The sequence below is a fragment of the Colletes latitarsis genome, chromosome 1, assembly GCF_051014445.1.
Source record: "Colletes latitarsis isolate SP2378_abdomen chromosome 1, iyColLati1, whole genome shotgun sequence".
In the NCBI taxonomy this organism is placed as follows: domain Eukaryota; kingdom Metazoa; phylum Arthropoda; class Insecta; order Hymenoptera; family Colletidae; genus Colletes; species Colletes latitarsis.
Window position 1 is genome coordinate 47,337,302 of NC_135134.1, and position 15,650 is coordinate 47,352,951.

The window sequence follows — 15,650 nt, forward strand, 5'->3', positions numbered from 1 at the left end:
ATTTCTACATATTCTACACTAAAATACGCGTAGTTTGCTTTTTTAAACATTAAAATCCTTCAATCCGTTCAGAAGTTATGATGTTTTAAACATATGCATGAAATTTCAGTGGAACATATCAACGGTATGGTCAGGCATTATATTTTCGGTAAGGAATTTTTTTCTCGAAACTGCGTAGGATTTCGAGGGTATGTCTATTCACCAAAAATGATCGTAATTGACCCCCGCAACCAAAAATAATTTTTCCAGAACGATTTGAAATTTTTTAATTTTGTCTACTTTGTTCACCTACTCGAATTTTTTCCTCGCAACTGCATAGGATTTCGGGGGTATATCTATTCAGCAAAAATGATTCTAATTGACCCACGCAAATATGTACTGTACGAACTGATATGACTGTACATATACGAAGAACATTATTAAACAGAATCCAAGTCGTCTTATTTTATGGAATTTTTAAAGAATCCCATAGGATAACCGACAATCCAGAGCTATTAAAAATATTTCCGTATCTCCTGTCTCTTTCGAGTAACCATTATAATCGAATACGGAATACGGAAAAAGCTCAACCAGGGTCAAAGCGACCACGCATTCGCTTTACGGAGAGTTAAACACGCCGCAAGTTAATCCAAAAGCGTAGTCGCGTTGAGCCGATTACGAACGTCATATTACTACCACTGTGCAACGCAATCGTTCCCCATACGGTCGAAGCGTGGCACAAAAGCGTAGACATCGCGATTCGTGTGCTGGGTTTCATGCAAAATGGAGTAGAACTAATATTGAGCTTCCACGCCTCCGTAATAAGGCAAAAAATGAACTTGGTATTTGAAGAAGCAGTCTGACAGCGTACGAGGTAATACTACTTCCTCCGTCTGAAACCGTGCTATTTAAACTAGCGAATATCGTTCCTTCGAATAACTCGAGTCGATAAAAGAGAAGGCGGTAATAATCTTTAAGAACTGTTTTTTTCGAATAATTCAAAACGCGAACAATTTTCAAGCTACACGAAAGTCTCCGGAAAGCAGTCTCTCGTTGAAATCGAATCGCGTGGTTTAATCGTTGATCGAATTTTGAATTTACCGTAAACGTTGAGGCGTGCAGCGTGGGTGACTTTTCCAGCTCGATTTTCGGCCGTGCACGAGTATTCCCCTCCATCCTCCACCATCACGTGGCTGATATTGACGTGCGATATAACGTCGCCATGGACTGTGACGTATTGACCTATGACGAACCTTTGAACGCAAAACAGAAATTCTTTTTTAATGAAACGTGACTACGTACACTCTGAACAGCAAACAGAACGCGTGTATTCGTATTACCGATCATTACACTGGTAAAGCGTAATGTTTCTATTAATTTTCCTCTTTTAATTATTTTTTTACGCGTACCTATTATATTGTTATTTATTTGAGATTTCAGTTCTTGCGTACCAAAAAATATTCACGCTTAAAGATGAAGTACCATTTATCTGCTACAGTGCGATCTACGCGGTGTCTCGAAGATACCAGATACCAGAATACAATGTTGGAGTCACCGTTGGAGCGTGTTTTGTATGCGTACCGATGTGACTGAAAATCGATACGCCACGAATCCAATTTTCACTCGACTAAATTTCCCAGTTTGGATCAATTCAGGTCTACGACCGAGAAGCTGGTTAATAATTTTACTCTTCGGGTTGGCATTTATCGCTTTGTGTCTGACGGTATCCTACGGCCATTTTGGGGGAAAGAGTGCTACGGCAGGGGTTAATGGACCTATCGGATCGTATATATCGTCCAAAATGGGTCGCTATAGGAAGAGTTTGGGAATCGCTGCTATAGATCCAGACCCAGAAACTCTCTAGAGTCCTGAGTAACCTCGAAACCCTCTCTCTTGGACACCTAAAATCCCATCAAGTTCCTGAGACTCCCAGTACTTTGCAGACCCACCAATACCCCTGAGATCTGTCCGTATTGGATTCCACGAACCCGAGCAGGGTGGATTCCAGTTTCATGACTCTTGATCATTAGTGTTAAGTTTCTCGAACTCGTAACAGACCAAATCCTATTTCATGGCTCCGGATTCGTTGGCACTGACGACGACCAACACACGATGTGGCCTGGGTGATATTTTTATCGAGGACAATAATCAGAAATAAGTTGTCGTTGGTCACGGTGAGGTGTGTGAGACTTTCGAAACTAAACATCTCGGATTCTAATAGACTTCGAACGTGTTTCAATTTTTTTTTTTTAAAGACAATAGACAGAAAATAGAAGAAAATCGATACTCGAACTTCAAATTACCATTTTGTTAAATATAGAGATATTTTCTATAGTTTGAAATATAACTGTATCCTTCCTAAGATAGTCTGAACGTATCGTTGCACAATTTTTACAATTTTTGGCAAATTCTATCGAAAAAATTTGGGAGCATTCTCTAAAGATGGACTAAGGAGGCTGGAGAAATTCTCGTGTTAAGAAATTTGCAAAGAAATCAATTGCTTGTAGAAAATGTAATTCGACTTCAAAATTCAATCTTCGCCGTCCGAATGGCTCAAAATCTATGGTGGTCGAAGTTATTACGGAAGCCGTGTTTAATAGCCTTCAATCGGCGCTGGTTCCGAGAACCAAATTTCAATCAAAGTTATTAATGAATCTAAGTTTGAAAATTAACAGGTAATTCTGCTTTCAGCGAACAAGCAATGTTCAATGTCCAATTTGCTGCACATCGCAGACTGGTGGTTTTTCATTACAGCGTTGTAGCTCATAGCGGGAATCAAAAATTCATGTTTGATTTGTAGTAGTAAATATTTCTATTATCTTCTGCATTCTTCAGATTATCTAGATACTTATACAGAAGTCTATTTATCCGATTTCTTTTCATAAAATATAAATTACAAATCTCGAGCTATTTTATGTGCACCTTAGTACTTTTGTATAGAGATTTAAAAAAATGAATAAAATTACATTCGACGTATCGCATAATATTTCTTTCGGTATTAGATCGTATTTATAGCATCGAGTATCGACGATATTTTTATTTATTTATCGCATGAAAATCCATTGGAGTACCAGTGAAGATATAATGATACTTTCACAGTCGGGATAAAGAGCTCATATACAGTAGAATAATTTTAATGGAAGATTCTAGAGGCCAAAATAAGACGAAAATCAAGAATACCAATTTGTTGATGGAGGCTTCTTTAAGAAGTTATTAACGTTTAAAGTTTCGACAGTTTTGAATTTTTTTCTCGAAAATACGCAGGATTTCGGGGGTACGTCAATTCATAAAAAATGATTGCAATTGACCCCCGCAACCGAAGATAATTTTTTCAGAATGATTTGAAACTTTTCAATTTCGTCGAAAAATTTAGGCACCTACACCCTATTGATTTCTCATGAAAACTAGTTTTTGATTTTTAGTAATTTTGTTTGATGCCCCACAGAAAAGTTTTCTAATATTTTTTTGTAGGTACCCATGAGCTCTACTTCAGAAAAACGTTTAATTGAAATATATTTACAATTGTAAGAGTTATGGCTGTTTGAAAATTGGACCATTTTTATGGGGGTTTTCTCATTTTGCGGGGTCAAGGACCAACTTTTCGAATATTTTTGCGATTTATACATATTCTACACTAAAATACGCGTAGTTTGCTTTTTTAAACATTAAAATCGTCCAATCCGTTCAGAAGTTATGACGTTTTAAATATTCGCATGAAAATTCGGGCAGACATTTCTGGCCAGAAATTACATTTTCGGTAAGGAATTTTTTTCTCGAAACTGAGTAGGATTTCGGGGGTATGTCTGTCGACCAAAAATGCTTGCAATTGACCCCTACAACTAAAAATAATTTTTCCAAGACGATTCGAAAGTCTTTTTTTTCACCCAAAATTTTCAGCACTTACTCGAATTTTTTTCTCGAAAGTGGTTAAGATTTCGGGGGTATGTCTGTTGACCAAAAATGCTTGCAATTGACCCCTGCAACCGAAAATAATTTTTCCAGAACGATTTGAAATTTTTGAATTTAATTGTTACTAACTTTTTAACGAAGCCTCCATCAACAAATTGGTATTCTTGATTTTCGTCTTATTTTGGCCTCTAGAATCTCCCATTAAAATTTTTCCCAGGCCTGGCAGAACACCCTGTATATACAATATAGAAATATCGATACTCGAAATTTATAATTTGTAAATTTGATTTTCGAGGAAATTTTAATCCCAAAAAAATTCATGTCTCGCGTATTCGTTAACGTGTAAATCCCGTTATGGTGTCTATCGTGTAAGAATAGAGCGGAAAACGTTCTTCAGGGCGATTCGAGCCAACGGACAAGGGCGAGGGATCATTTTCCGTCGCGAGGGGATGGAAATGGTCGAGAGCGATAAAACGGCCTCGTCGAAGAATCACGGGACGTCTTTTATGTCTATCAGTCGTTAAACTCGTACGAGAGCCTCCGCGTCGTCATATCCTCGTGTCCACCCTTCCCACGCCTTTTCCATTCTCGACGAACGCCGGTACTCCAACGGCCCGTCGCAATAAATATTCCACCTCCTTGCCTGGATATTGCACTTGAAATTGAAATTGGCTCGCTGCAGATGCGGCAGCGACAATCACCGACGGGAGATTGCGTTTTAATTACGAGGTATCGAGCACGCGTTAAAACGATCTTTTGTGAATTATGGCCGCTCCGCGATTCCGCGGCCATCGAAACCAACCAACGAGACTTTCGACTCGTCGATTCGTCGTTTGCTTTACTGTAAGATATAAAGATGTTTGCCCGTTAGACTTTCATTGCGAGGATTAAGCTTTTATGGCGGCAATTTGTCCCGAATCTTGCGCGTTACTCCGCCCCGTGTAGTTCCCCCTTTACCGTCGCTTCAATTTCTTTATTATCTATATAAATAAATTAAACTCGCTCAGCTCGGCATCAAAGTCGAATTACACGTTTCTAGAATTTTTGACGTACTATTTAATTTCAAATAATTTTTCAAACGTATACTATTTAATTTTGGTCACGAAAACAAAATTTTAAACACGTTTTGATTTTAAGGGAGTATTCTAGGATGAACTTTTGGGAAAATCGATTTCTTTTATTTTGCATTTTTTTTTAAAGAATATTGTCTGAAACATGTATAAATAAACCCTGTAAATTTTACTGCGGAAGGTGTTATAGTTTATTCACAAAAAATTCTTCAAAATAGTTTAAGAAAATATACAACATCGAGAACTTTTAAAAGCGACTCTGTTCAAGAATATGCAGTGTCACCAATTTTAATTGTTTCCCACTCAAAAAATTTCAAAATATCACTGAAGTATGTGTAAATAAACCCTGCAAATTTTACTGCGGAAGGTGTTATAGTTTATTCACAAAAAATTCTTTAAAATAGTTTAAGAAAATATACAACATCGAGAACTTTTAAAAGCGACTCTGTTCGAGAATATGCAGTGTCACCAATTTTAATTGTTTCCCACTGAAAAAATTTCAAAATATCACTGAAACACGTATAAATAAACCCTGTAAATTTTATTGCGGAAGGTATTATAGTTTATTCACAAAAAATTCGTCAAAATAGTTCAAGAAAATATACAACATCGAGAACTTTTAAAAGCGACTCTGTTCGAGAATATGCAGTGTCACCAATTTTAATTGTTTCCCACTGAAAAAATTTCAAAATATCACTGAAACACGTATAAATAAACCCTGTAAATTTTATTGCGGAAGGTGTTATAGTTTATTCACAAAAAATTCTTTAAAATAGTTTAAGAAAATATACAACATCGAGAACTTTTAAAAGCGACTCTGTTCGAGAATATGCAGTGTCACCAATTTTAATTGTTTCCCACTCAAAAAATTTCAAAATATCACTGAAGTATGTGTAAATAAACCCTGCAAATTTTACTGCGGTAGGTGTTATAGTTTATTCACAAAAAATTCTTTAAAATAGTTTAAGAAAATATACAACATCGAGAACTTTTAAAAGCGACTCTGTTCAAGAATATGCAGTGTCACCAATTTTAATTGTTTCCCACTGAAAAAATTTCAAAATAACACTGAAATATGTATAAATAAACCCTATCAATTTTACTATGGAAGGTGTTATAGATTGTTCACAAAAAATTTGTCAAATAAGTTTAAGAAAATATACAACATCGAGAACTTGTAACGAGTCAGAATTTTAAAAATCAACCCTTATATTTGGTCTCGCAAAGGGGATATTTCTCCGTTTAAACATCGTTAAAGGACGCCTACCTTCCATTGGTTGGCAGGGGGAAACCGTCCAGGGCCCAAGAAACCTGAGGCGTAGGGTTCCCTGCAGCTGAACATTTCAAAGATACTGCGGGTCCAGGTTGCAGCGTTTGCTCGATGAACGAATACAGCAGCACGGGTGGTGCGTCTAGAAACAGAAAAGCAATTACCTCCTCGATAAATCGAAAAACAGTTCCAACGGTTCCCCAACGCGTGTAATTCCGTATCCGGGAACGGAAGGTCCATATTTTCCCGCGAACCTCGTTTTCCACGCGCGGTTCAAAGTTCGCCGGACATCGTACGAGCATCGAAAGAAATCTTTTTTTAGCGGTGTCCGCGCTCCGCTGGGAGCTTCGATCAGTCTCGTTCCCATTCGGGTCGCGGATGAAAAGGGCGCGTGGGCGGGGGAGGGGAAGAAAAAGTAGAGAATGAAAAGTCGGTGATCAATCCCGGCCATTCGCGTCGTACAATGACCGCGACGCAATCGAATCCATCTCGTTAAGAACGATACGCTCCGGCGTCGCGGACGGGATATCAACGAAAGTAGAATCCCCGCTGGTCGGGGCGGGTGGAGGAAAGAACAAGAGGCAGGAGCGTGAAAGACCACGGGAGATTCTTGATTCTGAAAGCCGCCACGCCTGCCGCGCATCGCGATAGAAAACGAAAGACAATGGGCTCGCTGCGACGGAAGCGCGGTGAATATTTTTTTTCTCCCGATGTTTCTATCTCGACGACACGACGGAGGGAACGAGGACGACGGAGGCGGGGCGTCGTCGGGCGTCGAAAGAAAGAGGGGAAAGTACCGTTGGATGGCAAAGGCACGAAAAGTCCAAGATCGAAGCGCGGCTCCTCCGACGAGGGACTTTTTCATAATTAAAAGTGTCGATTTCGTCGTCATTAAAAATGCTCGGGCGTCGCGTTACAAAGGACAGTTCCGTCGTTTATAAGTCGAGAGAGACGGACGGAGGGGGTGGAGGAGGAGATAGCTTGGAGTGCTTTCGTCTAGGTGGGTACTCCTCGCGGACGATGCTCGCGGAACCGCGAGGACATTGATGAACCTCGTTCCGATACCTCCGTGCGATCGACGATACGAAAAACTCGTCTTTGGACTTTGGCGAGACTGAATCGTGCGATAAAGAAACCGGTTTTTCAACTTAAAATAACGCATGTTGTATCAATGTTATCCAATTGATACAATATTAAATATACAGGGTGTTGGGCCAATCTTGGGAAAAATTTTAATGGGAGATTGTAGAGGCCAAGATAAGACGAAAATCAAGAATATCAATTTCTTGATAGAGGCTTCGTTAAAGAGTTATTAAAAAATTTCAAATCATTCTGAAAAAATTATTTTTGGTTGCGGGAGTAAATTACAATCATTTTTGGTGAATAGACATACCCCCGAAATCCTACGCAGTTACGAGAAAAAAATTCGAGTAGGTGGAAAAAGTCGACAAAATTAAAAAATTTCAAATCGTTCTGGAAAAATTATTTTTGATTGCGGGGGTCAATTACAATCATTTTTGGTGAATAGACATACCCTCGAAATCCTACGCAGTTAGGAGAAAAAAATTCCTTACCAAAAATGTAATGTCTGACCATACACTGATACGTTTCCCTGAAATTCCATGCGTATGTTTAAAACATCATAACTTCTGAACGGATTGAAGGATTTTAATGTTTAAAAAAGCAAACTACGCGTATTTTAGTGTAGAATATGTAGAAATTCTAAAAATATTCGAAAATTTGTTCCTTAACACCGCAAAATGAGAAAAACCCCATAAAAATGGTCCAATTTTCAAACAGTCATAACTCCTACAATAGTGAATGTATTCCATTGAAATTTAGTATGGAAGTAGAGCTCATGGATACCTACAAAAAAGTATTAGACAACATTTCCGTAGTACGTCAAACAAATTTATTAAAAATGAAAAACGAATCCGTAAGAAGAATCGACAGCGTGATTTTTTCGGTGAAAAAAAAAATTTCAAATCGTCCTGAAAAAATTATTTTCGGTTGCAGGGGTCAATTAGAATCATTTTTGGTGAATACACATACCCCCGAAATCCTACGTATTTTCGAGAAAAAAATTGTTTACCGAAAATATACTGTGTGGCCGGAAATGTTTCTATAACTTTTTAACGAAGCTCCAATCAACAAATTAGTATCCTTCATTTTAGTCTTATTTTGGCCTCTAGAATCTCCCATTAAAATTTTTCCCAGGGGTGGCCGAACACCCTTCATAAACTGTACGATGAAAGTGAAATTACGTACAATTAATTCTTGTTTATTATTATAAATTCGCTATCTTATTATTCCAAAAATATATCTACGAATTTATTATTATTCTCCGTTTGAAAATCGTTTAATACGAAAGATGTAATATCTAAGGAACAAGAAAATATAGATTATACATAGTAGATATTGTCGCTCATAAAATTTCAACAAATTAATTTACGATTTTCAATAAAAAATAAATATTGATTCAAAAGTTGCGTGGAGATTAGTAACCATCCGTAGTTTCTTAAATTATAAATTAAAACAGTAGCTTGGACGAGTGCATAAGAAAAACTCAAGAATATTTATTTCGTTGGTTCAACTCGAATATAAATATTTAAATACCTTTCATTCTATGCTCGACGTGAAAATATTTAACTTGAAATGCTTCTGAACCGTCGATGGTTAATACAACAGCAAAGATCTACAAAAATTAATTAATACGAAATCTATATTCGTATTTCGTAAATTAAATTCGCTTCCACCTTGCTTCAAATACGAATTTCGTAAGCTTGTGTCTCGCTGTGTCTAGCGAAGGTATCTGAAGAATATTTGCGAGAAAAATAGTTTCGTCGCGCAGCGTAAAGTTACGACGATGAGAAATGACAAAGAGGAACGAGAAAGAACGAAAACAGCGAGGGTGACAGTGAGGGATATAAGGAGCTTAGGGGGATAGGGAGCCGAGGGTGAACATAAAGCGAAGGATAAAATTATTTGATGCAATAGTTAAGAGCAAATTGATGTACGTGGGAGTGGAGATGGGAAGGAGTTGGACGGTTATGGAAAAGGCGCGTGTCAGATATTTAAGATGGATAATGGGGGTGGATAGATCGATGTCGGGGCACCGTTGAGTTAAAAAGAGACGAGATAAGAGCGAAGACTCGTAAAAGGGTAGTAATGTATGAAGGTGGGCTGGAAAGGGAAAAGGTGGAAAAGGAGGAACGAAGAAGAGTGAATTATTTCAGGAGATACGTGTACTTGGCCACCGCGGTAGACAGATTGGGACAGGGACGGATAAAGACGTAGATGGCGCCAGAATCGTGAAACCGGAACGTACAGAAAGTTGGATAGTACGTACAGGATAGGGGAAGCACAAGGACGCGAGGGTCGTTGGCCTACTAAGATATTTAAAAGCGGAGGAGTTGCAACAAAGGAAGAAAGATGTGAATAATAGCAAGGTTGAGAGAAGGAAGCGTGGAAAAAGGTAACAGGTACTGAGAAAATACGAAAGGAGATGTAACTTCGCGAAAGACGTTGGAACACTTTGCTAGCAAGAATGAACAGTTGAAAAGAAGGAATAAATAACTCGTTAGGGGTTGTCGAGGAGGAATTGAAGCGGAGTTGCAAAGATAATGGAAGAAAAGGATGTGATTTGGTCGAGGGTTGTTCAATTTATTTGAGATTGAACAGGATAATATGTGAATGCGATACTGTAAATAGGTATATTGTAATTTAATAATCGTTCAAAGGACTTTGAAGAATCAGAATCGAATGAGAATTTAAAAAGCATTGCGTTTCAGGATGGTGCATGAAAACTTTTAGATTTTATTTTGTTTTATAGAAGCGTCTGAATTTTATTTTGATACAAACATTTTTAAGTCATTATCTGGATCCGAGGATTGTTTTGATTCTCATTGAGTTTCGGTTAGAACCCACTTTTCAAGCTTCTCGACTAAATCAATTTCTCCTTTGCGTTTGGAAACTACTATGCACTCGTGCCAATCTATCCTGCGAGTTTCCTGACAGTTTGACGTGTATCTTACCCTACTAGTTCCCTTTAGAGTATTAGAGACGCCTCCATTGAACCGATAATTCGTATAACACGATTCTAATAGAAAATAAAACAACGAATCCGAAGTCGACGATACGGTTAAACAATGTTTAACTCCGCAGCTCGATAGAGTGTCGAAGATCAATAATTACCAGGATATTTTTGATACGATTTCTAACGCAAACAATGCCCGAAATGTTGTTTATAATACTCGATGTAATGCAAATCGGTTAATGAATGACTACGTTGAGGGGCTTTCGTAGTTATAGAATTATATGTTGTAATGGCGCATATAATGATGCGGTTACGCGTCAATCTGTGTCATTCAATGCCAATCATTAACCAATTACGCATTTCCGTCGAGCGGAACGGACAATATTTCGAGCGTTATTTGTATCAGAAATTGCATCAAGAATATTTTAGTATTCATTGATTTTTAATCTACGCCACAGTATTTGTTTCCTCTGTACTTCGTTTACAAATGGTACATTTTTGGCTAATTCATTAGGTTCTTTTTAGATAGCAAACTGAAGCAAGAAATACGATCAGCGATCGGAAGAAGACAGGCCATTGTATTTAAGAATTGATTTTCGATCTCTTCAATTATGTTCCACCGAAAAGATGATTTAATTCTTCTTTCTTTTCATATAAAATAAGACTTGTCGTTAATGTTTTCTGTTTTAACGTAGTGGTTCCTAATCGGCGATGCCCGGAGCGCTAGTGTTTCGCAAACTTGTTACGAGCGTTACTCGAATTATGAAAGCACCGTACTAGCTATGAAACTATGCTCCAGTGAACTTTAGCGTAAATGCACTGCGCGCAGTTTACAATGCAGACAAGATGCAACTTGCATCGAGCGAAATAAAATGGGTCTTAGCGGTAGCTGTTTCGTAAATTTTTATTGTAATCGAAAGCATCCCGTGGTCTCGAAAACATCGAACTTAAAGTGTTTTATCCCCTTGGTATTTTCTGGTATTTTTAATTCCTTCTTTTGCATCGTAAATTCCTCTGTGATTCTTTGTGAAAATATAAGTCGAAAAGAAGGCGTACAATCTTTTCGTTCGAGGCTTCGTTTTCGAGAAAATCGAGTTCAAAAAAGACAATGACAGACAATTGACCACTCTTGGACCTGACTGGTAACGAATAATTTTAAAGGAAGTCGATGGGAAAATTGTAAAAAATAAGCGAAAACTTTGGAAAAATAAGGTGTCGTACTTGGTCAAGTTTATCTGATTAATTTCTTTGGATAGTAATTTTTGATTCTTTGAGACTCGTAGGAATAAATTCCGTGATGGACATTCGTTGCCAGACAGAGAAAAAAGATTGGCCAATTTCTGTGCGTGCAATATTCAATTGGAAGATCGAGTTAAGTAGAAAGAGTAAATAAATGGCCAGACGTGTCATATTTTATTTTGCATACTCTTTGTATTCTTTGATTGTTCTGTGTGCCCAATAGAGTTCGATTCGAAGATTGAGCTAAGTAGAAGCAGTAAACGAATCGTCAGACACACCAAGTAGAAAGAGTAAATAAATGGCCAGACGCGTCATATTTTAGAACGTTAGTGTAGTGTTCTTTATTTTGCATACTATTATATATCAATATGTGGTATACCCTCGATAAATAATCTGTCCACATACATCATCTATAACTAAAGGGTTCCTGGTTCGGAAACTAAAGGGATATTCTACAATATTTTCCAGACAAATTTCTCAAATAATATTGTCCAAAAAAAAAAAGGAATGCAAAGAAATCTTTTTTTAAACAGGAGTTACGTACGTAGCGTGAAATTTCAGAAAAATTCCAAGAACTCCCGCATATCCCTCGATGCACATCCCCGACAACATGAATCATCGTTCGCGTAGAAAACACGTCAGCGAACGGGGGCAGAAATTTCATAATGCGCCTCGTAATTTCCACGGGAACGTAATACTCCGGTGCTTCTCTCGCGCGTTATAAATATACGTAAATTCGCGCACGGTCCTTCCATCCGTTCCCTGGCGCGACAGCGGACGGTCGAAAGGCTCTGACGTTTTAAGGATATCGAGAACGCGATTCTTGTATTCACCGATACGGTTCGAGGCCCTCTCTCTCTCTCTCGTCGATGTTTCTCCCCCTCCCCCTCCGCCGTTAGCCCCTTGGTTCGCGGCATTAGAGGCTAGCTTGTTCCCCTTCCCTCCCTTTAGCTCTTTGCTGGTCGCGAAATTGCAACGAGCCGGGTCGTTCTCCCTCTCCGTTTCTCTTTCCAGGCCACGGTACGTCCTTACCACCGCGCCGCTTGCTCGAATTCCCTTTGACGTAAATTCCGTGCATTACCGACGCTGACGAGCGAGAGACGCTAACTTCATTGTTGTTTCAAAGGCCCTCTGGCTGGGCTTCGACCCCCCTCCCCGCGTTCCCCGTCAGGCGGGGGACGTTCCTCTTTCATACGGAGCTCCTCATCCATAGGTGGGCGGTCCAGATATAGGGCAAACGGGCGAGAGAGACGCCGCGCCCGTAGCGGTTACCAAAGAGCGGGTACGGGGGCAACGACTGCGACGAAGGGGGGGTGGGAGGTGGATCGAGAGGGGCTAAAGCGCCGTAAAAGAAGCCTTCTCCACTTCAAAGCGGCGCCCCCGCACTCGACGTAACGGGCCACGTGGTCGACTTGCTCTTTCCACGATAATCGAGTTCCCCGTAATGCGATCGGTAACGCTGACTACCGATCCCGATCCACCCCCCTCCGTCGCTTTCGTGCCCTCTATTGTGTCACTTTTGACACCTCTGCACCCTTATAGGGGGCTTATCGATTCGACGAAAGTATCTCGAGGACCCATCCAGGCTATCTCCACCGGTGATCGATGGAACCAGGGACTTTTAACCCCCCCGAGTGGACTCTCAATTTTATTGGGGCTGAACCATGGGTAATTCTTATCAACTTTACTCTCGAGGGGGTATTTCGAAAGACTTCTTTCTTTTCTTTGCATTTTCTTACGGAATATTATTTGAAAAATGTGTCTGTAAAACCTTACTTTTGAATACTTAAAATTAACGAAGTTATGGATCTTCATGCGTGTAAATAAATCTTGAAAGAGAGCTTTAAGATTGTATTGACACACGTTTACGTACCAGGGATAGCAGAGTACCTGGCATTGGTTCTCGATGAATTTTAAAAGTCGATTTTCTCGGAAACAAAGTCTCCTATGGAACGAATTTACTCCTCAGATTTTCAATTTACTTTCTCCAATACAAAATCACCCCCTTCACTGTGCATTCGTAGATAGTAAAATGGAGAAACTATATGGGAAAGGTCTATAAGAAATTTATAAAATAAAAAATAGGAAATATATAAAAAAAGAAAATACTGTTCGAAGTATTTACTAGTGTCTCGATAGTTGCAATTTTCTCGAAAATTGAAAGTTGAACACTGTTATAAAGAGTGTAAAAACCCCATAAAGCGAAAGTGGTTTAATAATTTATCCACTCCGAGCAATAATTGGAATTTTCGTAATATAAGTCGAGTACTATGTCGGTGTTTCTGCATAACGACGAATATTCATGCTTTGTTGAATCGTTCCGTGGTGTTGTGTTCGTCGATGCTAATTCGTATTCGTATTTTAATTGTACGGGTCGCAGGTTCGCGCGAAAACCGTCGAGAAGGTAACGGAAAATGAATCTTCGCGAATGACCTAATTCGCTTTGTGCTTTGTCGAAGGTGGATGGCGCCCGGGAAAAGTGAATTTATACGTGTGCATGGACCTATTGGAAACCACCCCTCCTCATCTGCAATTCCGATCGAAACTGCACGGCAACTTTCCATGTAATTTTCCTTTGTGCAGTCGTAGTCGAAATGAAGCTGAGTACGTGGAATTCAGTAATTGAGATCGTATGAATTGGATCGAACGGAACCGCGGCGCGTTTGTGCATTCTCGTGCTTCCGTGTTTCGCGAGCCAAGACACATTCGAACGCGGTTCGACAAAATTTTTATTTACTTATCCTTATCGCGAAGCTTATCTATCGTATTCTCAAATCGATACGTGGAACGTTGTTTTTTAATAACTTCAAATAATCGTGGACATCAGTGGTCCGGGTTTAGATTTTATTTACGATGCAATTCATTACGACGAAGTCCAAAAATAACCAAAATGTACAGGAATTAGTAGAGTTAGTTAGCTATACGTATGTATATCATTCAATTTCATTTTATTTTACGCAACTTTAAACGTTAATAACTTTTCAACGAAGCCTAAATCAACAAATTGGTACTCTTGATTTTCGTGTTATTTTAGCCTCTAGAATCTCCCATTAAAATTTTTCCCAGAAGTGGCCAAGCACTCTCGTAAATTTGAATGTTATAGGATTCGTGTAATTTTGTATTAATCGCGATGGAATTCTTGCAGGGTATTAAATATATTCTTATCGAATAGATATCAAATAGGATCGATCTAGTTTTCTAGTCTAAGATGAAACGTATCTGGCTTACCGCCCAATTGAAGTTCGGCGGCGGATTGTGCAGTGTCGCCTTCCGCCCGTCTGACTATACACTGGTACATTCCACGATCTTCTCTGCCAATACCGTTGAGCCTCAATAATTCCGATTGTCTACCAGTTCCCGGCAGCTGCCGACCGTCCTTGTACCAAGTAACAAAGTGAGGTCCTGCTTGCGGATGCGTGCTGACCTCGCATCTAAATTCGGCATTACCGCCCAAATGGACGCTCAGCAACGGCGGGGTCACTTCCACGTGCAACGGAGCAGTAACGATCAGCCTGAAGAACACGTTCCTTTATATGTACCTCGAACTCGGAGCAGGAAATGTGCAGGGTCTCTCGTGAAACGGGAGCTTAATTTCCGGGGTTGAGTTCAGCACACCGAAAAGGTTCGCGGAAACACTTGTTCCTATCCGATCTTGCCCAAAGACCGTTCAAAGACGTTACTGCTGGCTTTATCGTTGTTATAATAATTCAGTTTCCATGTAACCAAACTAATTTTCCTCAAACGAACGATCCCCGTGTACTATATTACTGACTGGGAAGAATAGTTTGCGAATAAAATATAGAGGATCGGTCAATGGATATTATTACTACGACTTTTGTAATTTTTATTACTGCGAAAAATGTTTCGTATCGAATGGTTTCCGTACGAGGGTTGTCAATATTCTTTTTCAAACAGGATCGTATATTTTTTTATCGCACCATTCATCTATTTATGTGAGAAAAATATTTTGAAGATATTTTAATTTTAATATTGTTAGGAAAATGAGGTGGTAATATCTAGCTATCCACCTTGTATAAAGAGTTTCTAAGATTTTTATATTTAAATGGGAGATTCTAGAGACCAAATAATAATTTTTTAACATAGCCTCAATCAACAAATTGGTATTCTTTATTTTCGTTTTATTTAG

General features: G+C 39.0%; 1 protein-coding gene across 19 annotated transcripts in view; it reads right to left on the reverse strand.

Annotated features, from left to right (window-relative positions):
* Nucleotides 1-15,650, reverse strand: part of Dscam2 (Down syndrome cell adhesion molecule 2) — a 161,839-nt gene that overhangs the window by 22,207 nt on the left and 123,982 nt on the right. For all 19 annotated transcript variants that reach the window (XR_013079426.1, XR_013079424.1, XR_013079428.1 and 16 more), the window contains exons 7-9: nt 14,732-15,015; nt 6,226-6,370; nt 1,081-1,232 (exon numbers count right to left, since the gene is read on the reverse strand). Coding sequence is in view for 15 of the 19 variants with exons in the window: in XM_076762253.1 (XP_076618368.1) it covers nt 1,081-1,232; nt 6,226-6,370; nt 14,732-15,015 (581 nt within the window). In the remaining 4 variants the exon portion in view is untranslated. The remainder of the gene's footprint in view (nt 1-1,080; nt 1,233-6,225; nt 6,371-14,731; nt 15,016-15,650) is intronic.